The 26,067-nt window shown below is 33.6% G+C and overlaps 5 protein-coding genes, 2 long non-coding RNA genes and 1 pseudogene across 9 annotated transcripts; 5 read left to right on the forward strand and 3 right to left on the reverse strand.

Moving 5' to 3' along the window:
* Window positions 1-6,307: 6,307 nt before the first annotated feature.
* LOC149093807 (uncharacterized) lies at window positions 6,308-6,979 on the reverse strand. Its single transcript, XR_016198337.1, has 2 exons — window positions 6,838-6,979; window positions 6,308-6,729 (listed from the first exon to the last, which is right to left on the reverse strand). It is a non-coding gene; the product is annotated as an uncharacterized LOC149093807 (long non-coding RNA).
* Window positions 6,843-9,882, forward strand: LOC107367890 (uncharacterized). The gene is made up of 4 exons (XM_015935644.3): window positions 6,843-7,946; window positions 8,209-8,396; window positions 8,985-9,193; window positions 9,313-9,882. The coding sequence occupies exons 1-4, from the start codon at window positions 6,909-6,911 to the stop codon at window positions 9,315-9,317; spliced, it is 1,440 nt and encodes a 479-aa protein (XP_015791130.2). The 5' UTR covers window positions 6,843-6,908; the 3' UTR covers window positions 9,318-9,882.
* Window positions 9,883-11,214: 1,332 nt separating this feature from the next.
* LOC107367947 (solute carrier family 60 member 1) lies at window positions 11,215-13,329 on the forward strand. The gene is made up of 4 exons (XM_015935718.3): window positions 11,215-11,485; window positions 11,572-11,730; window positions 11,809-12,240; window positions 12,504-13,329. The coding sequence occupies exons 1-4, from the start codon at window positions 11,266-11,268 to the stop codon at window positions 13,037-13,039; spliced, it is 1,347 nt and encodes a 448-aa protein (XP_015791204.2). The 5' UTR covers window positions 11,215-11,265; the 3' UTR covers window positions 13,040-13,329.
* An 818-nt stretch (window positions 13,330-14,147) lies between these two features.
* Window positions 14,148-15,430, reverse strand: LOC107367948 (uncharacterized). The gene has a single exon (XM_015935720.3). The coding sequence runs from the start codon at window positions 15,062-15,064 to the stop codon at window positions 14,549-14,551; it is 516 nt and encodes a 171-aa protein (XP_015791206.1). The 5' UTR covers window positions 15,065-15,430; the 3' UTR covers window positions 14,148-14,548.
* Window positions 15,431-17,003: 1,573 nt separating this feature from the next.
* On the forward strand, window positions 17,004-18,417 carry LOC107367949 (uncharacterized). 2 transcript variants are annotated; one of them, XM_015935721.3, is made up of 3 exons: window positions 17,004-17,528; window positions 17,958-18,114; window positions 18,206-18,417. In XM_015935721.3, the coding sequence occupies exons 1-3, from the start codon at window positions 17,414-17,416 to the stop codon at window positions 18,234-18,236; spliced, it is 303 nt and encodes a 100-aa protein (XP_015791207.1). In that variant the 5' UTR covers window positions 17,004-17,413; the 3' UTR covers window positions 18,237-18,417. The 2 variants fall into 2 exon arrangements, with proteins under 2 accessions (XP_015791207.1, XP_015791208.1); XM_015935722.3 differs by having other exon boundaries at window positions 17,973-18,114.
* Window positions 18,418-18,690: 273 nt separating this feature from the next.
* Cog2 (conserved oligomeric Golgi complex subunit 2) lies at window positions 18,691-20,540 on the reverse strand. The gene has a single exon (XM_015935717.3). The coding sequence runs from the start codon at window positions 20,350-20,352 to the stop codon at window positions 18,739-18,741; it is 1,614 nt and encodes a 537-aa protein (XP_015791203.1). The 5' UTR covers window positions 20,353-20,540; the 3' UTR covers window positions 18,691-18,738.
* Window positions 20,541-20,617: 77 nt separating this feature from the next.
* LOC149093808 (uncharacterized) lies at window positions 20,618-22,548 on the forward strand. Its single transcript, XR_016198334.1, has 3 exons — window positions 20,618-21,053; window positions 21,674-21,791; window positions 21,881-22,548. It is a non-coding gene; the product is annotated as an uncharacterized LOC149093808 (long non-coding RNA).
* An 800-nt stretch (window positions 22,549-23,348) lies between these two features.
* LOC107367883 (disks large homolog 2 pseudogene) lies at window positions 23,349-26,038 on the forward strand (annotated as a pseudogene). The gene has a single exon (XR_001570006.3). The product of XR_001570006.3 is annotated as a disks large homolog 2 pseudogene (transcript).
* The last annotated feature ends 29 nt before the right edge of the window (window positions 26,039-26,067 follow it).

Here is a 26,067-nt window from a genome sequence, read left to right on the forward strand (position 1 = left end):
TCTGAGCCAAAAAGTAACGAAGAGTAAGCTCAAGAATACAGAACCTAGTTCGCCATTCTTATCTGAGCCAATAAGTAGCTAAGAGTAAGCTCAAGAATACAGAACTTACTTCGCCATTCTCATCTGAGCCAAAAAGTAACTGAGAGTAAGCTCAAGAATACAGAACTTAGTTTGCCATTCTTATCTGAGCCAATAAGCAGCTAAGAGTAAGCTCAAGAATACAGAACATAGTTCGCCATTCATATCTGAGCCAATAAGCAGCTAAGAGTAAGCTCAAGAATACAGAACCTAGTTCGCCATTCACATCTGAGCCAATAAGTGACTGAGAGTAAGCTCAAGAATACAGAACTTAGTTCGTCATTCACATCTGAGCCAAAAAGTAACTGAGAGTAAGCTCAAGAATACAGAACCTAGTTCGCCATTCTTATCTGAGCCAATAAGCAGCTAAGAGTAAGCTCAAGAATACAGAACCTAGTTCGCCATTCTTATCTGAGCCAATAAGTAGCTAAGAGTAAGCTCAAGAATACAGAACTTAGTTCGCCATTCACATCTGAGCCAAAAAGTAACTAAGAGTAAGCTAACCTAACCTAACGTAACCTAACCTAAGCTCAAGAATACAGAACCTAGTTCGCCATTCACATCTGAGCAGATAAGTAACTAAGAGTAAGCTAACCTAACCTAACGTAACCTAACTTAAGCTCAAGAATACAGAAACTAGTTCGCCATTCACATCTGAGCCAAAAAGTAACTGAGAGTAAGCTCAAGAATACAGAACTTAGTTCGTCATTCGCATCTGAGCCAAAAAGTAACTGAGAGTAAGCTCAAGAATACAGAACCTAATTCGCCATTCTTATCTGAGCCAATAAGCAGCTAAGAGTAAGCTCAAGAATACAGAACTTAGTTCGTCATTCACATCTGAGCCAAAAAGTAACTGAGAGTAAGCTCAAGAATACAGAACCTAGTTCGCCATTCTTATCTGAGCCAATAAGCAGCTAAGAGTAAGCTCAAGAATACAGAACCTAGTTCGCCATTCACATCTGAGCCAATAAGTGACTGAGAATAAGCTCAAGAATACAGAACTTAGTTCGTCATTCACATCTGAGCCAAAAAGTAACTGAGAGTAAGCTCAAGAATACAGAACCTAGTTCGCCATTCTTATCTGAGCCAATAAGTAGCTAAGAGTAAGCTCAAGAATACAGAACTTAGTTCGCCATTCACATCTGAGCCAAAAAGTAACGAAGAGTAAGCTCAAGAATACAGAACCTAGTTCGCCATTCTTATCTGAGCCAATAAGTAGCTAAGAGTAAGCTCAAGAATACAGAACTTACTTCGCCATTCTCATCTGAGCCAAAAAGTAACTGAGAGTAAGCTCAAGAATACAGAACTTAGTTTGCCATTCTTATCTGAGCCAATAAGCAGCTAAGAGTAAGCTCAAGAATACAGAACATAGTTCGCCATTCATATCTGAGCCAATAAGCAGCTAAGAGTAAGCTCAAGAATACAGAACCTAGTTCGCCATTCACATCTGAGCCAATAAGTGACTGAGAGTAAGCTCAAGAATACAGAACTTAGTTCGTCATTCACATCTGAGCCAAAAAGTAACTGAGAGTAAGCTCAAGAATACAGAACCTAGTTCGCCATTCTTATCTGAGCCAATAAGCAGCTAAGAGTAAGCTCAAGAATACAGAACCTAGTTCGCCATTCTTATCTGAGCCAATAAGTAGCTAAGAGTAAGCTCAAGAATACAGAACTTAGTTCGCCATTCACATCTGAGCCAAAAAGTAACTAAGAGTAAGCTAACCTAACCTAACGTAACCTAACCTAGGCTCAAGAATACAAAACCTAGTTCGCCATTCATATCTGAGCAGATAAGTAACTAAGAGTAAGCTCAAGAATACAGAACCTAGTTCGCCATTCTTATCTGAGCCAATAAGTAGCTAAGAGTAAGCTCAAGAATACAGAACTTAGTTCGCCATTCACATCTGAGCCAAAAAGTAACTGAGAGTAAGCTCAAGAATACAGAACTTAGTTTGCCATTCTTATCTGAGCCAATAAGCAGCTAAGAGTAAGCTCAAGAATACAGAACATAGTTCGCCATTCATATCTGAGCCAATAAGCAGCTAAGAGTAAGCTCAAGAATACAGAACCTAGTTCGCCATTCACATCTGAGCCAATAAGTGACTGAGAGTAAGCTCAAGAATACAGAACTTAGTTCGTCATTCACATCTGAGCCAAAAAGTAACTGAGAGTAAGCTCAAGAATACAGAACCTAGTTCGCCATTCTTATCTGAGCCAATAAGCAGCTAAGAGTAAGCTCAAGAATACAGAACCTAGTTCGCCATTCTTATCTGAGCCAATAAGTAGCTAAGAGTAAGCTCAAGAATACAGAACTTAGTTCGCCATTCACATCTGAGCCAAAAAGTAACTAAGAGTAAGCTAACCTAACCTAACGTAACCTAACCTAGGCTCAAGAATACAAAACCTAGTTCGCCATTCATATCTGAGCAGATAAGTAACTAAGAGTAAGCTCAAGAATACAGAACCTAGTTCGCCATTCTTATCTGAGCCAATAAGTAGCTAAGAGTAAGCTCAAGAATACAGAACTTAGTTCGCCATTCACATCTGAGCCAAAAAGTAACTAAGAGTAAGCTAACCTAACCTAACGTAACCTAACCTAAGCTCAAGAATACAGAACCTAGTTCGCCATTCACATCTGAGCAGATAAGTAACTAAGAGTAAGCTCAAGAATACAGAACCTAGTTCGCCATTCACATCTGAGCCAATAAGTGACTGAGAGTAAGCTCAAGAATACAGAACTTAGTTCGTCATTCACATCTGAGCCAAAAAGTAACTGAGAGTAAGCTCAAGAATACAGAACCTAGTTCGCCATTCTTATCTGAGCCAATAAGCAGCTAAGAGTAAGCTCAAGAATACAGAACCTAGTTCGCCATTCTTATCTGAGCCAATAAGTAGCTAAGAGTAAGCTCAAGAATACAGAACTTAGTTCGCCATTCACATCTGAGCCAAAAAGTAACTAAGAGTAAGCTAACCTAACCTAACGTAACCTAACCTAGGCTCAAGAATACAAAACCTAGTTCGCCATTCATATCTGAGCAGATAAGTAACTAAGAGTAAGCTCAAGAATACAGAACCTAGTTCGCCATTCTTATCTGAGCCAATAAGTAGCTAAGAGTAAGCTCAAGAATACAGAACTTAGTTCGCCATTCACATCTGAGCCAAAAAGTAACTAAGAGTAAGCTAACCTAACCTAACGTAACCTAACCTAAGCTCAAGAATACAGAACCTAGTTCGCCATTCACATCTGAGCAGATAAGTAACTAAGAGTAAGCTCAAGAATACAGAACCTAGTTCGCCATTCACATCTGAGCCAATAAGTGACTGAGAGTAAGCTCAAGAATACAGAACTTAGTTCGTCATTCACATCTGAGCCAAAAAGTAACTGAGAGTAAGCTCAAGAATACAGAACCTAGTTCGCCATTCTTATCTGAGCCAATAAGCAGCTAAGAGTAAGCTCAAGAATACAGAACCTAGTTCGCCATTCTTATCTGAGCCAATAAGTAGCTAAGAGTAAGCTCAAGAATACAGAACTTAGTTCGCCATTCACATCTGAGCCAAAAAGTAACTAAGAGTAAGCTAACCTAACCTAACGTAACCTAACCTAGGCTCAAGAATACAAAACCTAGTTCGCCATTCATATCTGAGCAGATAAGTAACTAAGAGTAAGCTCAAGAATACAGAACCTAGTTCGCCATTCTTATCTGAGCCAATAAGTAGCTAAGAGTAAGCTCAAGAATACAGAACTTAGTTCGCCATTCACATCTGAGCCAAAAAGTAACTAAGAGTAAGCTAACCTAACCTAACGTAACCTAACCTAAGCTCAAGAATACAGAACCTAGTTCGCCATTCACATCTGAGCAGATAAGTAACTAAGAGTAAGCTCAAGAATACAGAACCTAGTTCGCCATTCACATCTGAGCCAATAAGTGACTGAGAGTAAGCTCAAGAATACAGAACTTAGTTCGTCATTCACATCTGAGCCAAAAAGTAACTGAGAGTAAGCTCAAGAATACAGAACCTAGTTCGCCATTCTTATCTGAGCCAATAAGCAGCTAAGAGTAAGCTCAAGAATACAGAACCTAGTTCGCCATTCTTATCTGAGCCAATAAGTAGCTAAGAGTAAGCTCAAGAATACAGAACTTAGTTCGCCATTCACATCTGAGCCAAAAAGTAACTAAGAGTAAGCTAACCTAACCTAACGTAACCTAACCTAGGCTCAAGAATACAAAACCTAGTTCGCCATTCATATCTGAGCAGATAAGTAACTAAGAGTAAGCTCAAGAATACAGAACCTAGTTCGCCATTCTTATCTGAGCCAATAAGTAGCTAAGAGTAAGCTCAAGAATACAGAACTTAGTTCGCCATTCACATCTGAGCCAAAAAGTAACTAAGAGTAAGCTAACCTAACCTAACGTAACCTAACCTAAGCTCAAGAATACAGAACCTAGTTCGCCATTCACATCTGAGCAGATAAGTAACTAAGAGTAAGCTCAAGAATACAGAACTTAGTTCGTCATTCACATCTGAGCCAAAAAGTAACTGAGAGTAAGCTCAAGAATACAGAACCTGGTTCGCCATTCTTATCTGAGCCAATAAGCAGCTAAGAGTAAGCTCAAGAATACAGAACCTAGTTCGCCATTCACATCTGAGCCAATAAGTGACTGAGAGTAAGCTCAAGAATACAGAACCTAGTTCGCCATTCTTATCTGAGCCAATAAATAGCTAAGAGTAAGCTCAAGAATACAGAACTTAGTTCGCCATTCACATCTGAGCCAAAAAGTAACTAAGAGTAAGCTAACCTAACCTAACGTAACCTAACCTAAGCTCAAGAATACAGAACCTAGTTCGCCATTCACATCTGAGCAGATAAGTAACTAAGAGTAAGCTAACCTAACCTAACGTAACCTAACCTAAGCTCAAGAATACAGAAACTAGTTCGCCATTCACATCTGAGCCAAAAAGTAACTGAGACCAAGCTCAAGAATACAGAACCTAGTTCGCCATTCACAGGTGAGCCAAAAAGTAACTGAGAGTAAGCTCAAGAATACAGAACTTAGTTCGTCATTCACATCTGAGCCAAAAAGTAACTGAGAGTAAGCTCAAGAATACAGAACCTAATTCGCCATTCTTATCTGAGCCAATAAGCAGCTAAGAGTAAGCTCAAGAATACAGAACCTAGTTCGCCATTCACATCTGAGCCAAAAAGTAACGAAGAGTAAGCTCAAGAATACAGAACTTAGTTCGTCATTCACATCTGAGCCAATTATTAAAAATTCTTACTCTAGCTTATGATGTCTTAATAATCGCGCGTTGATCGTCTTTTTTAGTCATGCGAGAAATTCAAACAAATACTGGCCTTAATTGCGATTACGTTGATTGTTAATTTTGAATTTGGTGGACAAAATCTTGTAGACATTGTTTATGTTGCTTATCCTCAACATTCTGATGCGGTAATTCTTAATAAAAATATTCTTTTCTTGCCATTTTTTCATCTTATATCAAGGTTCTCTTGGTCCAGCATTTGGAGTTAAATCTAATTTAAGATTAGACAAAAAGAGGCTACCCTTTTGGTGAATATTTACTGGTCAATTTCAGTATTATACAAGCTCGTGTTGATTCCGTTGTCAATATACTTTGCTGCTGTAACTTTGATTATACCATTTACTTTGCAACAATTTACTAATTCATTTTATGTATTTTTTTTGTAATTCTCATGGTTAAATTTTACAAGAAAAGTTCTCCAAATAGGAATGAATTTCAAGATTTCTCAAACTGAAATAACTTTCTTTTTGCATGGGCTTCATGTGCCATGAAAATATTAATAAAATGTTGAACTCTCTTCTAGTATAAATCAAAGCTGCTTAACTTTATTTCATTTAATTATCAAAACACATCATAAGCGCTGTTTATGACCTCTTATGAGATCAATGGATAAAGTTTCATTACTTAACTACATCTTCCTCAATCCCAAAGGAAGAGGAAAGATTCAAACTGGGTCAACATTATCTTTAAATACCTTGAATACAATCAATTGTTAACACTATTAATACTAGTTTACCTGAAGAAATTATTTTATAACGAAGATATCATCGTCATATCATTTAATGCCTGAGAATGAATGCGAAAAGATGAACAAATGGAAAGAAGTTTCAAGTAATGAGAAAGTATAATGAGATGATTGAAGGTTGATTAACTAAAGGAAATTAGAAATGGCTGGAAAAACTGGTAATAATGTTGGTTAATGGATAGTGTTTAATGATGAAAATGTACCAATCTAATCATCTGTGTTGGCAAAATGATATAAATAGTATGTTTGTAATATTTGTAACCGAAAAATTGGAAGACAAAAAAGATAACAAAAGATGAGATAAAGCTCAGGGAGGATAATAGTCAATGATGACAGTTAATCAAGTTAGAAAATATGGCCGCTGATGTGTTGACATTGTTTTTTCCATTCATCAATGCTCTAATTAAAAGTGTGCATGTTCAATTTCCATTGTTGTTCCGTGTAAACATCTTGTCCTATTTCTCGTTTCTCATTTGTTTTACAGTTACGTTTTTGTTCCAGAAATATCAAGAGATATAAACTTGGTGTATTTCATTGTTTGATTGACACTTTTCTTCTCCATTGTAACAAATCCTCAGTTCTTGCTGTTGAAAGATTAAAAGATAAAACAAGTCAGATGATAAGTATTATACTACGAAAGACATAAACCCTGAGCTTGATGATAATAGATACAGCCAGGTAAAAATCATTACATTGTTGCGCTTTATAGTGCTTAGTTGTTTTGTTTTCACGTTCCTTACTAGTCAATATTTCAAGTAAAACCATGGATTTTCCTGAATTCTGGGATTATTTTGCACAACAAGCTGCCTCGCCAACTGAACCAAATGCCTTGTTGGAAGAAAGGATGGAAGAAACGACACCTTTGCCACCATTTTCATCTATATGTTCAAGTGATATAGAAACTATATTGAACTCACTTTTCCCTTGCGAAGACGAACTTCAAAATGATATGGACTATGAAGCTGGATACACAGTCGATGACAACCACGATCATGATATGATTGCAAGCTTTGAGCCGTTTGAGCGAATTCTTGAAGCAACTCAGGAATACAATAATCAGATTCTCTCAAATAATAACACACAAAATTGTCAAAGCGACAATTTTACAAGCAACTCAGTACTTGATACGTTGGAGCAGCTTTTGGCCTCATCATACATCATTAATAAGCCAAACTCGTCATCTTCATTCTCTTCTGATACTTCTGATGCTTCAGATGCTTCGGATGCTTCGGATGCTTCTCTTCAAACTGAGACAAATACAACATCATATTCAACCCAAAACAGTAAATCTTTAAAGGAACCTTCTGATGTCTCTAAGAGAGTTGAAACTTGGCCTTCACAGCTTCGTCGCCCTTACACAGATCACAAATCCAAAATTTTGCCTCCGAAAGATCCAGGTTTTAAGCCAACACTTTCCCTGTGTACGGACACTTCACTTGTTGATGAACCATGGAAACCAAATGTTTCAAAGAAAATTTTAGCGGCTTATTATACACCGTTAAGCTTGAAGTCAGAGTACCTGGCTACTCAAACAGCTCTTGATGAGTTTCAAACACTTGCGTTGAAAGAAATTGTTGCAGCTTTTCATGATGTCGCTCTTCGTAATAACATTACCTACAAAATAGGACAAAGTAATTATCCTGATTCATGTCCAAAAACACTTGAGAGCACATGTAGAAAAGTAAGGGCGTACAGGCGATTGCTAGACAGTGATAAAGTCACTCTCTTGTCCAATGTATTTTTCGATGTGATTGCAATGAAAAGTGTCCTCACTTATGATCACCTAACCGACAGTTGGAGTGTAAGTTGACTTTAGACAGTCTATCGATGGAACCGATTGTGATTCATAATACACAGGAATACTCGGTTAAGGCATTTTTTTGTCAGTCGCCATCTAGTGATTTCGTTGTTCCAGTTAGTTAGTATTTAACAAATTTTAAATTAAATAATCCCAAACAATTAAATCTCATTGGTGGTGCGGTGAAAATTTCCTTAACCGAGTAATCCTGTTGTGTCTTATTCACCAGTAATTAAATTCATCAAATTGTCATATTGTCTTCAAGTGTTCAGGTATACGAGTTGATAGAAGAGACGTTTTTCGTTTGGATCCCTGTTTGCACAATGGCATTGTTCGTGTTATTGAGACCTTTCCAGATCGATGGCGAGGAGATTTAGCAGTTGCAGCTCTTATTTACTTGATCATTATCTTCAATCCAGATCTGCCTAATCTTAAATTTAGTGAATCCATAAGGTTAATATTGAGATTGCCAATAACTTTGCCAGTCCATAATCTTTATTGAGAATGTCTGCAAGATTTTTTGTCCTTTCGCTTGTTTTCCATGAAATGGCCAGAATCTACAAGAGAGACAAAGAGAAAATCTGAATTAGATTAAAATTTTAATATTAAATTATTGAGTATTGCAAAAGCAGCTTGAATACGCAGTACAGCAAATAGTGAGCAAACAGATTGAGCTTTCGATTTGTAGTCTTGTTATTAGGAAGTTAAACTAAACATATTTTATTGAATTAAAAAAACCACTAACCTTCGTTATCACATTTCCAATACAACTTGCTAATAGTTGTTAGCTTTAAGTCAGATCAATTTTTAAGGTTAGATCGTCTCAAATCAAAATTGATCAACAAAAAATTAAATATCCCACTTAATAACAATTTTCAAGAGTTCCCATTAGTCTGCCATCTTGTGAGACATCAGCAACACTTATTTTTTGAATTAATGCCATTAATTTAATGATTTATTAATTTTTCAGCTATAATTTTATTAACTACTTTTATGATCTCGATGATTATAATTATAATTTTGATTTTCTTCTTTTTACAGGCTGGAACAATACACTTACATTTACCTGTTACAACGATACTTGGAAACGACTTGTGAATTCCCGTATGACGCCTCAGATTACCATTATCGTTTACTGGCCAAAATCGAAGAGATTCAAAACCTGAGACAAAACATGCAGAGAGTTTTTGAAATTGTTAGCGTGAATTTCCCGCTATCGGGTCGTATGACTACATTGGTCCAGTGTAATGGTACTTACTATTAATAATTTACCGTCTTCTCATTGCTATTATTTACCTCGCAATTTAACCATTCAATTCTTGTTGTTATTGATTTTAATCTGCTATAATTGTTGTATTTCATTTTACAGATTGACCTAACAAGTTTGACCATGGACTATCATGCCGCACATTATCATCAGTATCTAATTAGTAATTACACTTGTACAGACGAAGCACAGACGAGATTTAGGAAGGACAAACAAATATTTAATTTTAAATATGTATGACAAGCTTGAAAATTTCGTCTAAAATTAACCCTAATTTAACATTCTCCAAGTTCGTCTTAACTTTTGTTTCTATGTTTGACGAAGGAGTTGTTTAAAGTTTTCATGTAAACTTGATTTATAAAGAGCGAGTCAGCAACGTTAAACAAAAAATCAACAATAACAATGGTATCATAACTCCAAATTGGCGAAAAGTTTATTAGATTCAAGGCCCAGTAATTATTGTTGGTGATTCTCACTTTGAAATCAGTCCTTAGTACGAGTAAAAATGGAGACATAGTCTTGAAACTGACACAATCCGTTTGGATATTTGATAACTCCTAATGAGTTTACTGTATTTTTGTCAGTCGTCGATTTTATTGCTCAGGCAATTAAATTAACACAAATTAAAAAAACATAAAAAGCATAAAAAATAAAAAAATTTCTGGAAGAAAAGGTTTGTGAAAAATATCTCATGCTGAACTCATATTTATAGCCCAACAAACAACCTGAAGCAAGTCGAGTTCAAGGCATTGATTCTGAAATGACGAGATGGATTTTATAGCTTTAAAATTTTATATTACTATCTAATAATAATCTCTTTTATAAAAGAAATTCAAATGTAAAAATATTCATCCTTTTGCCGATCTCGGCAAGGAAAAAACACAATTGTTGGCACCAACTTATGTCCAAACTAAACGTGAATTTCTCTGTAACCTAACTGTTAAATTTCGAGAATGCTCTGACCACTTTCGTGGATGTAGTTTAATCATGGCTTTCATGCTATTACATGATATGTAAAAATTTTCTTTAGAACCCGTTTAGTTTGGCCACAATTTTAGCCCAAAAATTTCATGTTTTGACTTGCTATTGTGTAGATGTGTAGATTGAAGCCAAAAAAGGCTAAAGATAAAAGGATTGATTAAGATTGCGTCCTGATTATTTTTCAGCTTTTTTACATCAAAGTGATGCACTTGATACACATTACCTCATAATAAAATGTACTCAATAGAGGAAATGAAAATAAAATGAGTTTTATAGAAAAATTGTTTGATTAACCGATAAATATTATTTTTATCTTTATTAAGTACAAAATTACTCCATTTTTTTAAATCCGAATATCGACCGAGTTGCACCAGATTAAGCCCAGAACGACTAGTTACTTTTTTGAATTCCGAGAGATCTGAGGTCTTAATCTTTTACTTGGACTATTTACACAATGTCCAGAACTTCTCAATCGGACAAGCTTGAGGAAAATGTTGACTGTTTTGTCTTTTTCAACGAAATCAATATCGTTAACCAACTTGGAGTAAATAAAACATTTACATTTGAATTGATTCCCACCATTTTTAAGGATCCTTTAAAACAGAATCTGTGAAACTTTGTGTAGCTCTATGAATAGCTAGCATGAAAATCTGCTATTTGAATTGGCTATTTTACTCGCTTAACTTGTTTTCTTATTCTTCATGAACTGAGTACAATTGAAAAATAAATTGTTCAATTTGCTGAGCTTTCTTCTTCCTTATCTCTAGTGGGCTCGAAATTTTCGTAGCACATAAAAATTTGACCTGATGACCTTCGAAACAAAAATAAAAAACTTCGTAAAAAATATTCACGGGTCTCATCGCTTTACTTTGATATTCACACACAAACGAGAGCGACCTTATCTTTTGAATAATTAATATTATCATTTCACAAAAAATATTGCGATTTGTCATCGATTAGGTTTATCGATAGTGCATTGCCTTGGTTATCAGTAAAATTCAACCATAACTTTAATCTCGCTAGAGATGTAAAGCTGTTAAGCAGCATTTTACAACAGCTATTTTAAGTAACAAAATGAATTTTAAGTTAGTAACGATTGAATATGTCCGGGCCAATAATTACAAATTACTTAACACTTTATTGTGCAGTGCCAGTTATGCTGGAATGGGAAGTGTTTTTACCCTGCTTGGATCATCTTTACTTGATTACCAGATTTTAATAAATGAAGATTTTCAAACAGTGGCTACTCTTGTCCAACAAAGAGCAGTTGGATACATTGTTGGAGCGCTCTTAGGTGAGTTTAAATTACTTTTATATTAAAAAAGCTGAAATATAAATTATACCCAATTAATATTTAACAATGAAATCTTGATCATTTAGCTGGATTTATTGAAAAATATGTCAGCAAAGTTCTGTTTCTTAGTTTATCAAACCTGGTTCTTGGTATTTCCATAATTATATCTCCATGGTTTAGCAATTTCTGGCCATTATCGGTAGCTACAATATTTGGTGGAATATCTCTCGGTTTTCTCGAAATATGTTAGTACCAAGTTAACCAAATTATCACCTAATATAGTAATCATTCGTCTATCTAATTATATTTCCCAAAATTATAAGTTTGCAATGTTTACACTGCGCTATTATGGAAAGCACAGAGTACTAACTACCTTCAAGCTCTTCACCTGTTTTTTGATGTTGGTGCTTTGGTTGCTCCGTTGATTACACGGCCGTTTTTACTTCCCATTGATATTGATGACTACAATAACCAACAAGGAATCAATTCAACTGATAGTAAATCTTACACCAAAGATGATGTTCTCATTCAATATCCTCACCTCATAATGGGCTTATTCCTGGCTGCTGTTGCCTTTGTATTTTTCATTATTTTCATCTATGGTAATGACCAAATTGAAAGTGATGAGGATAATGACAAAGATAAAGAATCAACTAATAACAAACCAAATGACGGCCAGAGATCCAAACAAATACTGGCCATAGTTCTGACAGCGTTAATTGTTAATTTTGAATTTGGTGGACAAAATCTCGTCAGTAAGTAAAGATTGCTCAATATTGCTTATCTTCAAGAATCTGAAACTAACTTGTCTCTAACAGTCTGACTTACTAAACAAAGTAGTTTACCTTGCAATAACCCAGTTGGATATAGTACAGTGATTACCGGTTTAAGTAGCTTCAACTGAATCTAATATTATCTGATGAGACAAAACCAGTAACCATTTGTGTATCAATACATCTCTGATGTTACGAAATTTCACTGGAATTTTCACTTTTTTTCATTATTCCAATCTTTCAAGGTGCTCTTGGTCCAGCTTTTGGCGTTAAGTCTAATTTGAGATTGAACAAACAAGATGCTGCTCTTTTGGTCACTATTTACTGGTCAATTGCCAGTATATACAGGCTCGTGTTGATTCCATTGACAATATACTTTACAGAAGCAACTCTAATCATATTCAATGTAATAATAGTGATTTGTGGAGCTTCAGTTATGGCTGCTGGAGCTGACAGCAATTTAACATTGACTTGGATCTCATTTGGCCTTCTTAGCATGGGCTTTTCACCTTGTTTTGCTTTCTCTTTTGGCCTTATTCAGCGATATTTTACGATATCAAGTAGAGTCACTTCACTGATCTTCTTCTTTGGAACTTTGGGTGAATCTATTCACCCATGGATTGTGTCTAGATACTTGGAATCATCTTCATCTTTTTATACCATTTACTTTGCAACAATAGCATACACTAATTCATTTTTATGTATATTCCTTGTAATTCTCATGGTTAAATTTTACAAGAAAAGTTCTCCAAATAGAGATGAATATCTAAGATTAGATTAATAGTCATTAACAGGGTTTTCATTAAAATACAATTCAAGTCGACAAAGCTCAAAAGATCACTAATTTACTGTCTAATGTGATTGTAATGAAAATTTGATTTTGAAAAGCAAAGTCAAAAGGTTTCTCTCCATCAATCAATATTCAATAATATAGTCACATGTTACCGGCATTCAGATAATCATTGATCTTTGATCACTTTTAACATGTTAATATGATGTTTCTGTTTAAAATTGAATTTAAACAATGTATTTGTTAATATTGGTGACAAATTAAATATAATACATTTGAAATGGATTGATTTAATGTTATCAATTGAATAAATAAACATTTATTAATTATTATTAATACTTGTAAACTGAATGAGAAGATAAATGAAATCAGCAGTCAGAACCAAACTGGTAATAACAAGACAAAGGTTGCTGGTTTTGATGATGATGATTAGATTATTGCTATTAAATTGTGATTTTCATTTTTAACTTACATTGATCAAACCAACATTACAATGAATTGATGGCAATAAAAATATCCTGTCATTGAAGTAAACAAGATCAAGTGGATTTAACTAGATTAGATGAATGGTTAGTTGTAAAAATTGTGTTTACTATTGCTTTGTAAGATTGTGAATTCATCCAATGAATTCAGTTGATTTTGCATTCTATCAAATATAAATTCTTGAATCCTATTTGAGTATTAAATCAAAGCTGAATAGATTAATTTCATGAACAAAGGCAAAACGTATTATAATAGCTTGTTTATGGAGTAAACCTCTTGTGAGATAAAATGGTATAAAGTCTCATTATTTGTTTACATCTTCCTCAATCCATCAGGAAGAGGAGTGATTTAAGCTGAGTCAACCTTCATCTTTTAATACCTTGAAAACAATCAATTGTTAACAGATTATTAATATTGCATCCAAAAGAGACTGAACATAAATATAATATAAGATAATAATAATGAAAATCAGTGGATTAATCATGAAGCTGTCTGCAGATAAAAACTAATAAAAGACAGCAACATATTGACAATTTGAAAATATCCTTTTCAATGACTTAACCTAAATGAGGAAAAATCAAAATAGCCTCAATCAAATAAATAAATACAGACTTAATACTGGATGAAACCAAAATTTAATATTGGACTAGAAAATGGTATTAAATATCGTTTCTTATTTCAGAGAACGAGGCTTATTCCTATATCAATGGTAGAGTGGGTGAAAAAATAAGACTTTTGTAAAATTTAACGTCTCCTGATGATCCCCTGCAGAAAGGAGATGAACAAACGATGCGATATGTAGCAAAATAAAGATGATTTTAGAGGACCAAACAAATTAAATTGTAGATCTAGTACGGCATAATGAACCATAATGTATCAAAAGACGATTCTAGGTTCGTGTTGTCCAGCTAGGATTCTGGTTAAAAGTCAAGACTGTTACCATGATTATATCGATACTATGTATTTTATACTGTATGGTATATAGTAATTTGCTTTGATGATCTAAATTTATCTGTTTTAACTGGATTTGGTTTTACAATGGATAAAATCAGCTAATTGGTCCTCTGAAACCACTGAGGCCCAGCCAGGGATAGATGAGGAAGGTAAATTGAATCCAGACATGGCTTTCTTTATCTGTTCGATCTTATCTTGATCTAATTCAATATCTGGTCTAGCAGCCGACTCTAATTCTTGAAGCATTTCGTCCTTTGGAACTGGTAATAGAAGTGAATCTACAGGAAACATTGAGGAATTATTACTTGTATCATGGATAGAAGGAAACTGTTGGCACTCGGAGGTTGCATTGTCCTGCTGGTTAACTGGTGGACAGTTACAATCTCTATCTTCGGTTTCTTGATTGAGTAATTGATAACCCATGTTTTCATCAGCATCAGAGTCATCATCATTTCCAACATAGTCTGCCTCATCATCGTCTTCATCAGAAGAAGGATCCGGGAAGTTGTAAGGAGGAGCACCACTTAAATACTCATCATTTTGATTAGAACTTTCATTGGGTCCAGTGTCAGGAGCCATTTTACATCGATTTTTAACCTTAATTCTAGAAAAGGCAGCACAAAAAAATAATTAACCACTTGAGATTTACTTTATCAGTTGCTCAACGAAATCAGCTGGTGAGATCCCAGTTGTTATGGCAACATTAGCTTATTAGGTTGATTTGATCACTTTCATTGATTCATTTGATCATTAATAAATTAGATTTATAAAGGTTGAGAAAATGATCAATCAATTTACGACCAATGAAATGCTTCAATATCAATTTTGGAGATCATTCAATTGAGTCTTGGTGGGTGAATAATGGATGCTTCATATTAGCGGGTAAAATGATGATTATTTAAAATAAGATTCAACTTGATTTTTGAACTTCATGCTGATCCATCGCCTCATGAACGTGATCAGTGAGAACATATCTATTAATTCAGATTAATTTTCTAATCAAGTTTTAATTAATCTTTCTGTCAACAAGGATTCACAATTTAGCACAAATCCATAGACGCATCAAAATATTCAAATGCTTTCAGTTTCACTGATTTCTTGAAGCGAGGTTAAATTAGCATTCAGTTTGAATAGTGATGACTAAAGCTAGATTAGCATCTATTGTGTGATCAACTCTAGTATCAAACAAGTATCAGTGAATCGTAAAAGTGGTTGAAATATTAATCATTAAACTTTGTATATTGTTAAAGATTTGTCAAGGCAACGATTAAGATCAATTATTTTTGCTCGACTAATCGATATCTTACAAGGGTTACACTCGACAAATTACGATTAATTTACTCATTTTTTCTCTGTAGCTTGTGAAAATTAAATTAACAGGGAAACAGTGAATATTCATGTTCACAATCAATTGAAGACAAAAAGGTGATCAAACATCTTGAATGGTTGAAATAACAAAAGAGTTCATCAATCCACAATTATCAAACATCTAAAGTCTAAAGTATTAAAGCATTATTACCATTACTATTATTATTAAAACCGGCCTGATCAAGTTAAATTGTTAGATTGAAGTTGCTATTTGCAAGAGCCTTAAATATTTATTCAACAATAATCCAACAACTGAAAATGAGAGTTAATCAAGCAATCAGTTTATTAATAATTGTCATCTCAATATCAGCTCAAACAAGATCTCTAATGAAAGTGTTAGCTTAATCTTCACAGTAATTATCCAAATACTATTCAATGTAAATGATAATCAAGAATACGAATATTTTATTATCAGAAATCAGATAATAAAATGAATTCCATGTTAAATTGGTTACAACACCAATTCTGGGCACAAATTGATCAGCAAAATATTGCAAAACCAAATTAATTGCAACCAGAATCAATCTTCAATTTAGATTCAACTTAACCACAGATGGATTCAGATCGTAGACAGATTTAAATAAGCCTTGAATCTGGTTAAATTGGGTTCAAATCGCAAAAAATCCTTAACAATTGAGTTTGCACATTTTGTCAGCTAAATAGCAATTGAAGTTGGGTCAGCAATCGATTAATATTGGATTATGGATTGTTACAAAATATAGATTATCAACCATTTCAATCAACTAACGAGAGTGAAGTATTAACTGATCAATTGAATTGAACGGTTGAGACCTTGTCAGATAATTGTTACCAATAAACAGGCATTCTGTACAGTTAATGAGAAAAAGATTTGCAATATTGAATAGTATATTAATAAAGCAATATATTGAGTGTTACCATTGAAAGTAAACTTTAATCCTGATTGTGTTGATATCAAAATTAAGTTGCAAATTGATTAACGTGTACAACTCCAGTAGATCAGTTAATTGTCTCGACAACTACAATGACAGTAAACTACGCAATCTTAATCCTGTTGAAAATTGAAGAGCCATACAAAAACTGAAGACAGTCTTTTATAAAATAATCAGCTAATCATGATAATCATTTCCATATAAATATAAGTGAGCAGAATGATTAAAAGGTTTCCAGTATCGAAACAGAATCCATCCAGTTTTGTTAACATCCCAAAGTAACACCAAAAGCCACATTACTTTTTAGACCTTAGTTTGTCTTTATTTACCTTCTCATTGTCGCTGTTTTATTTTGTTGAGTTTCTCGTTTCCTTGTTGCCATTATTTTTCAGCCATTTCTGTCTTCCTCTCAAAACGACAGCCAATCAAAACTCTCAACTGTGAGAGCGATTATCTGTGATTAAAGTCAACCAGTTTCATCTTGTTGGTTCATCACCATCAACCTCACCATCGCCAGTTGGTTGCCTCCATCGTTGTCCTCATATTCAATTATTTACTTGCATTTTGCTAACACCATTTCCCATAAAACTCGCATTTTCTGTCCATTATTAACTATCATTGAAACTTTGACCAAATCCAATCCTCGACCATGTCATCAATCCCATGTGCTACTTACAGTGCCTCAAAGGTTCATGAGTATGTTAGGAAAGACCAAAAAGGAGGAAAGAAACACTCCATGAAAGATATAAACAACTCTGGTTCTTGTAAGTAATCTAGAAGATGCATTTACCATTAATTGCAGATCATACCCATTGAGAAATTAGCTAAACAGTTTATTGTTTTCACGAATCCTTCACTAATTTAATTTCACTTATGTACAGAGTGATTCCATTTTCAACATTGATAAGTTTAATCATTTAAAGATACCGGTTTTGATATTGAGTTAGGGTGAAAGAAGAATCTAGTAAATATCTTTATTGCTGCCCATTGTCAGCATAGATTTAGATCGTCATTACAAGATCAGGCCTTTTATCGTCAGTTTTCACTAATAGGTAATATATATTTTTGATTACTTGAATTACTTCAGGTTTCAAAACTCAAAGACATGATCTTTGCAATGCAAGATTTGTTTAGCAAATGTAAGATTTAATTTTCAAACACTAACTGTCTATTATTTTTATAATTTTTCACAGTTACTTTATTTGCAGACACCCAGGATGAACCGCAATATCACTATAACCACAAATTAATGAACAGTATTTGGGGTTTGTACAACCAATATGCGCCTGAAGCTTTCCAAAAGAACCAAGAAGTTTATATGAGTTACTCTTCGGTCCCGGGAATGACCAGGTAATTACTAAATTACTAAATCAACCTTAGACTTAACTTTACCTCAAACTGAATCAACTCAATTCTAATCTCTATGCTTCCTTTTATACAGAAATCTTCTGGTACCCGGGACATTCCACTGAGGTGATGTTTCCATTGGTAATATCCAGTTTATGGTTGATCACACTCTTCACTTTCCTTTTCGATTCAATTTCCTGGTCGATTTTTTTCAATTAGTTAGTTAAATAACGTCTATCTAAAATAGATGTAAATCATCTTTGTGATTGCTTTAGCTTTAATAAAATATATCGTTTCAGAAACAAATCTTTTTTATGTTATTCTAATTCGCGTTTGAATGTTTCATTCCTAAATAAGAAGATAATTGTGATTTATAGATCTTTTCTGGTGTTCTTTTATTTCATTCTCAATAAATAATGATTAACGAAAATTATCTTGAATAGCTTCTTATCAAGTAATACTCATAAGCCTCAGCAGTTCAAGATTGCTATAATCAAATAAATTGATGATCTTAGACTGAGTTCAATTATGTGCTCAAATCTAACAATGAAATAAATAGGAGTTTCACTTTGGACAAAATTGAGTTAAAAACAATTGACAGCATTATTAATAATATTAAACAATAAATTAGGTTAAATTTTTATTCACTAGACATTCTTTTGTTAATTTAACTATATTTGGTAGACCAGTTTCTGCTATCATCAATAGCCCGTCCTCTAATGATTCTTGCAACAATTTTTCATCAAAATTATCAGGTTTCAAAGGTAATATAGTTTCCTTGTAAATATCTCTGATCTGATTCAATGTCTTTTCTGTCTGAGAAAAGATTAAGGACAATAAAGAGCACTTTAAACGAGATGACTCCGTGATTGAGGTAACATTTTCAATGAAAAGATCAGAAAGTTGGATTGTGCTTAACCAAACAGTGCACCGGGCAATTAATTGAAGAGTCAGTTTCCAAAAATTAATGAATAAAGGTGGCAAATAGATTCTTTCGGTTGACCAGCAATCATTGATTGACTCGAGTAATACGATTAATGGAGAAATAGTAAATTTCTTCTCCTCTTGGGGTTGATAAGTGTAAGGCTGTTTAAGAGCATATTCAAATCGAGAAGCAATTTCTTGAAATCTTATGCGAAAATAAACTTGTGTGTTGAATTTTAGGATTAAAAGATGCAGTTGCAAGTTTATCGGCAATTTTCCGTCCTTTTGTATTTCCACTTTAAGTGAATCTAAAAATTTAATAGTGGCAGTATAATTGGAATGAAACTGATCCGGGTTACCAGATGCAAATAAAGATGGACTCAAAAGAGTCAATGATGAAACTAGCTCATTCCAAATACGACTAATGAACCAGATAGAGCAATCATCTTCCAGATGGAAAAAAACATTAAATTGACTTAATATAAGATTTTTGACATCCTCGAAAAATTTTTCAGTTCCTAAAGCTTCCAATCTTGATTCAGAAATTACAGAAATAAGATACGGTCGTATTCTACCAATCAACATTTTCTCGAGAACATTCAATTGTCCGTTGAGCAAAAATATTGTATAAAACCGTTGAATTTTAGACCCATCAGATCTGGAAATAATTTGGACGAATGACTTTTCCATTATACGACGTACTCTTTCAGTTAAATTCCTTGATTTCGATTCCAACTCAGCTGATGTGAATATTTTTAATGGACCAGAATTATTATACTCTAGATTTACAACTATTTCTTCCATTTGAATTGCTATTCTTTCAATTAATGTAATATCTGGTTTCAGATCAGCTGTTTCAGTGTCAGAGTTTTCAATAGCAGTACATAAACTTTCCACTTTTTGAAGATTCCTATGGACATTCAGTATCAATTCAATTTGTTTTCTTTTTTGGTGGGTAAGCTGTAATTGTTGCATCCTTCCAGAAATTTCATTAAGAGAAGCAGCGAAATCATCTTCAACCAGTTTTATATCATTTCGAATACTTTCCAAAGGCTCTATCAGGTTATTTATATTTGTATCAAGACCAACCAAATCATCCATCAAATTTATAAAATCACTGTAATCTTCATTGATAGTATCGATCAAGGCAAGTCGACATGTTCTCAGATAGCTACTGAGATCCTGTCTCAATTGTTCCAGCGAAATGTCGTTCCGGTGATTTTTAATGAAATCATCTACCGTAAAGTTATCTTGAAGGAACTCTTCACCGGTGAAGCAAAATCCCTCATTAACTTGAGGCAGAGCACTAACGTCCATGGTAAAGTTAGCATGAACTGAGAAGGAGTTGGTATTTAACACTAGATTAACAAATAAAAGAAATAAATTATTCAACTAAAAAAAACAATTACAATGTAAACAATTTCGATACATTAATTTTTTGCTAATCATATGTTTATTATTTCAGTGACGCAAACACTTTCGTGTTTTTCATTCAACTTTCAACTCCATCTAGTATTTTTTATAAGAACATTCACTCATTCATACTGCCATCTACTGTTCAATATTTATAAATGTCTGAACTACTCGATTCAATGGATTAAATTGTGACTTTTATAATTTATCCAACTATCAGCGATCCAAGTTCAATTCAATTTTTTTCAATTATCCCTTTAATTTCTTTCTGATTTTAGCAACTTTCAACCAGAATAATCAAAATTAGCAAAACTGCTTAAATTTTCCATAGTTTTCATTTTATTGTTTCAACTCACCAATTCGTTAATTTACGACTGTTTTTAATACCCAAATTCACCAACGTTTGAAAATAAATTCACTTACATTTACTTAAATAGACATCGATAATACCATCGTAGTACTATTATCTTGTTATTTTATTTGTAATCTTCAGATGACTTCAGACATCAGCTGTTAATTGCAAAAACCTTTTGTCAATAGATGTGACTTGAATTTCTACGTTGTTATTTATTCTCTAAATTGTGCAAATCATCAATTGTTTTACCGTGAGTATTTTATTTTCAATTAGTCTATTGTAGATCAACTTCATGATGGCTTATGCTGAAACGTCCATGTTCCTAACTACTGTGTTGTTGTTATTGAAGACAATGATTATTATGGGGAAATGACGCATTTCAAATCAATGATGGTTTCACTTTTTAGAACAATCTTTCATGTTCTTTATGGTGTGAAAGATATTTTATTTGATAGTTTTAATATGATTATGCTTGATGACATTGAAACCCATTAATTTCAGACTTTGATTCTTCGAGTTAGTAAAATTCACTTTGTTGAATGATACAACTTGAATCATCTCATTGTGCTATTTTAACATAATTTTAGTGTTAATAGCTTAATAAGAAATGAAAAAATATCTCATTTAAATTCATCCTCATTTAGTTGTCAGTCAACGCTGAACACATATTTACATTAGTAAACTATATTTAGAATTGATCAAAGTTAATTGTAGTTGTCATCACATGTGATAACGTAAAATTTTGAGTTGTTTCAGTTGTTACAGTTTCCCACTTTTCCCTTGATTGTATTGAAGATAGACCTAGGAGAGGTTTCTATTTGCATTTTTGACGGAAATGTGACTCTTTAATTTTTAAACTATGATTTCTAGATCTTATTCCGGTTAAATGGGTCGGACTGAAGTAGTTACAACTCTCGTTGGATTCTTTGCTGTTTATGGTTTCTTTTCCTTGATGTTTAATTCATCAACTATTCGCGAAGATGTCTTGGTGAGTTATATCTTAAGTTAAAAGCTATAATTCAAGTATTATTAAATAGAATCGACCAATAATATTATTTTTCTTTCTTTGAATATCAGAAATATCAACATGTTGATCCAAGGAAGGTCGACAAAAATGCGCAATTGATGAAAATTTTGAAAGATGCCAGTGAAACGGACGAACCAATTTATCGGCGAAGATAGCAAAGGAACTGGACTTTAATCAAATGTTTCTCTTTGCTCTGCTTTGAATCTTTGCTTGCACTGGAAACCAAATGAAAGTCAATTCAAAGAAACTAGTAAATTAGTCAACCTCACTGAATTCATCTATTTTCGTGTCAATATTTTAGTACTTGTTTCGTATATAAGTTGAACAGCGAAATTAATATAGCGATATCAGCATAAAAACCATTAAAATACAAGATTTAACATTGTTCTCAGTGGAATTGATTTCGCAAACAGATGTTGGAGCAACCTTATGCTTTGGATGGCTATCAATCGATTTGACTTTATACATGTTATGAGAGATGCAGAGATCACTATCATTCTCTTGTATATTTGGTTAACTCGAAGTAAATAATGTGTAAATTACCTGGTTTTAATGTTATACTAAATCGTTTACTTGACTATACTTAAACTCTCTTCTCAAATTTATAGTCTTTACATTGTATGAACTCAATGAAATCATCTGATGAAATGACCGAAGAACAGAATAGTCCAAGGAACTGGAATTAAATAATAAATGCTATTTATAAAGACTCTAATAATTAATCATTCGTTTCGATAACGCCCAATGGTTTGGTATCTCCATAGTCTTAATGAAATGTCATCACGAGATAGGTACAAATCAATTAACCATTACTTATGACCAAATCGATTGGATTCGGTAATTTATGAATATTTGTATTATAATAGCTAAATGCTAGTTAAGGTCGAAAGAAATTCAGCTTAACCAATATTAACGTACTATCCATGACATTCACTATTCGTCAAGACTTTTTATGTTCATTATTGAATCAACAAATGATTGAATTAACTTGGAATGAAAAAGACTTGAAAGTTTATCGAGAATGTTATCAAATTGATAATGCACTGAATTGATTTACAACGATTCTTACTTGAAGTAATTGGGTTTATCAGGAGAACCGAATAGAATGATAAATCTCATTCTAAATCTGTGTAGATTAAAAAGTAAATCTAAATTGTCTGATTCACCAACTAATGGTAGAAAATTTGAATTCTATTAAGTTTAAACTAATCTCAACTATAATCTATGGCCTTAAATCTGGTCGAACTGGATTCCTTCTAGGGATAAATAGCAAAAATATTGTCAACTTCAGTTGCTGTATAACTCCTATTTCAAGGTATACTTCTCCTTTACTTCCTAATTCAGTAGAGTACAGAGTGGGTAAAAAGTTTTTGGTGTATGGGAGGAGATAAAAATGCGCAACAAAAGGGCGCGCTATGAAAATCACCTAATATTATGTTCGTTGTGCAGCTAAAAGGCGTCGCCCGCACACCAGAAACTTTTTATCCACTCTGTACTTTAAACTTGGTAAATTTCCTGTTGGTGCCACCTATTGGATTATCAATTCCATAAGCATTTTTTCTTATTATTTAATTGTTTTAATCAAAAATAGCTTAAAATTTACACAAAAAGTTGAAACAGTGAGTCGACTTCACACATCAATTTGCTGAAGTATTAATCAGCCTATTCTCCTAATGACTAAATGTCTTTTTTCAATATTGCTCTTGACTTGTAAAGATGCAAAAATGGCCCATTGGACAATCAAACGATCGTTTTCCTCAAAAAATCAGTTTAAAAAGCAATTCAGCATGAATTAGATTAGTCAAAGAACGTTGATAATCAAGATAATGAGCTGCCGAATAGTGTAAGAAGATATTCCAAGGTATTCTCATTAACTGGTAACTCTCTGTAGATTCCCGAATGTCTAATCCAATAGGTGGCGCCAACACGAAATTCTGCAAGTTATGGAGTACTTTACTATATTACTGTTTTTACTTGTATGTATCTTACATTCCAATCGTCAGTGAATGTCAAATTTAAACTAGGTTTGAAAGCCATCCTCATTTTAATCATTTGTAAATTAACCGTTAACATCATTTTTCACAATTGTTTTCTTTTGCTGTTAAGAAGAGTCTACAATAACTATGATCAGGGATGAAACCAATTTACAAAAAATAAATCTGTTATTTACTCATCCACTTTTATTCAAATCAACCTACTCCTACACTAAATTCAACAAATTTTCTAGTGATACCAACATTTTATTCAAATGTGTCAATATCAAGAATCAAGTAAATTGTAATAATTCCTGGTCCAATCGCCATGATATTATTGATTCATGTTGCAATCTCTTCTGCCTTTCTGATTCTATGGTCAACTCTATTGCTCTGATAATCAACAGTTGGAAATATACAACATTTTTATTGAATCCCATTATATTAACTTATAGTTACAATATATCTTCATCTTTATTATTACCTCAATTGTTATCATCACTATTGTTTTTATGTTTTTACAAATATTGCCAGCATTAATACAAGGATCTGTGAGAAAAACAAGTAAACAAAAATGTCCAGCCCAAAGCCATCTAAAGTTGCCTCACCTTCAACCTCTAAATTGCAATCATACTCTAGTTCACATTCGTCATCATCACCTCCACCTTCCTCTACATCTAAAGTAAAAAAAGATGATGTATCTAAAGGACTTAGATCTGTTAAATTAACGAAAGGTTCATCTGGATTAGGTTTTAATATTGTCGGTGGAGAAGATGGTGAAGGTATCTTTATTTCCTTTTTATTAGCCGGCGGTCCTGCTGATTTGTCCGGTAAATTGTTCAAAGGTGACCAAATAATCTCAGTTAATGGAATTGATCTTGGTGGTTGTTCTCATGAAGAAGCAGCGGCTATTCTCAAAGCGTCAACAGGCGAAATAACCCTTCTAGTAGAATACCATCCGGATGATTATGCCAGATTTGAAAAGAAAATGGTAGAAATGAGAGAAGGTTTGATGATGAACTCTTCTGGAAGTTTAATCACCCGATCAAAGAGAAGCCTATTTGTCCGCTCTCTATTTAACTATGACCCAACACGTGATTCTGGTTTACCGAGTCGAGGCTTAGCTTTCTCATTCGGAGATATCCTAAATGTAATCAATGCTTCAGATGACGAATGGTGGCAAGCTAAAAGGATTAATCCCGGAGGTGGACAAGAAACTAATTTTGGCATTATTCCATCAAAGGCAAGAGTAGAGAAGAAGGAAAAAGCCAGATTAAGATATGTTAAATTTTCAGACAATGGTGAATACAGTTCAAATGGCAAAAAATCTAGCTCTGGCCTATTGGTTGAAAAGAAAAGGAAAAATTTCTCATTCTCAAAAATATTAGCCTTCATTCGATCCAAGGATGGTGAAAAAGACCAAAATGACAGTAGAGAGTATTCTTTAACTAGGGATAAACACCATTTCTCATCCTCTGAATCCAACATTGGTGCTGGAACTAGTGCCGAAGCTGATAAAAGTAGAGAAGAGCCTGTGCATTCAATATTTTCTTATGAACCTGTTGTTAAAAAGAAAATTGATTATGTTAGACCGATAATCATTTTGGGTCCATTTAAAGACAAATTCTATGATGATCTAATTGCATTGCCTGAAAAATTTTGTGCCTGTGTACCTCATACAACAAGGTCGCCTCGAGATGATGAGGTTGATGGACGTGATTATTATTTTGTGTCAAGAGAAGCAATGGAAAAAGATATCGCTGCCAATCTGTTCATTGAATCCGGACAGTATAAAGATAATCTTTATGGTACTTCAGTTGCTGCTGTAAAGGCTGTTGCTGGAACTTTTAAAACTGGACGTCACTGTGTTCTTGATGTTAGTATCAGTGCTATTCAGCGTCTTCAAGATGCTGGTTTGGTACCAATTTGCATTTTAATCAAGCCTAAATCGGTCGAAAGCCTGATGGAAATAAACAAACACCTTTCTTGGGAGCAAGCTAAAGCCATGTTTGATAAGAATGTAAAAATTGAGCAAGAATTTGCCGATCATTTTACCGCAATCATAACAGGATTTACTTTGGAAGAATTTTTAACTAAAATTTTGTTGATAATTGATGAATACCGTGGACCAGAAATTTGGGTGCCATCAGAAGAAGACATTTAGGAAATTTTAATTATAATTTTCACAGTTGTGAACAATTTATCATGATAAATTAATTAATTATTAATGAGTAATCAACGAATGTTTGATCATTTAAAACACT

The sequence above is a fragment of the Tetranychus urticae genome, chromosome 2 (assembly GCF_039701765.1).
Source record: "Tetranychus urticae isolate SD_2017Ah chromosome 2, NJAU_TeUrti_SD_1.0, whole genome shotgun sequence".
Lineage (NCBI taxonomy): Eukaryota > Metazoa > Arthropoda > Arachnida > Trombidiformes > Tetranychidae > Tetranychus > Tetranychus urticae.

Coding starts and splice junctions, on each gene's coding strand:
- LOC107367949 (XM_015935721.3), top strand. CDS start 17,414: ATGTCATCAATCCCATGTGCTACTTACAGTGCCTCAAAGGTTCATGAG. Junction 17,529..17,957: donor TATAAACAACTCTGGTTCTT/GTAAGTAATCTA, acceptor AATTTTTCACAG/TTACTTTATTTGCAGACACC. Junction 18,115..18,205: donor TCGGTCCCGGGAATGACCAG/GTAATTACTAAA, acceptor CCTTTTATACAG/AAATCTTCTGGTACCCGGGA.
- LOC107367947 (XM_015935718.3), top strand. CDS start 11,266: ATGAATTTTAAGTTAGTAACGATTGAATATGTCCGGGCCAATAATTAC. Junction 11,731..11,808: donor TCTCGGTTTTCTCGAAATAT/GTTAGTACCAAG, acceptor CAAAATTATAAG/TTTGCAATGTTTACACTGCG. Junction 12,241..12,503: donor TGGTGGACAAAATCTCGTCA/GTAAGTAAAGAT, acceptor CAATCTTTCAAG/GTGCTCTTGGTCCAGCTTTT.
- Cog2 (XM_015935717.3), bottom strand. CDS start 20,352: ATGGACGTTAGTGCTCTGCCTCAAGTTAATGAGGGATTTTGCTTCACC.
- LOC107367948 (XM_015935720.3), bottom strand. CDS start 15,064: ATGGCTCCTGACACTGGACCCAATGAAAGTTCTAATCAAAATGATGAG.
- LOC107367890 (XM_015935644.3), top strand. CDS start 6,909: ATGGATTTTCCTGAATTCTGGGATTATTTTGCACAACAAGCTGCCTCG. Junction 7,947..8,208: donor ACCTAACCGACAGTTGGAGT/GTAAGTTGACTT, acceptor ATTGTCTTCAAG/TGTTCAGGTATACGAGTTGA. Junction 8,397..8,984: donor AAATTTAGTGAATCCATAAG/GTTAATATTGAG, acceptor TTCTTTTTACAG/GCTGGAACAATACACTTACA.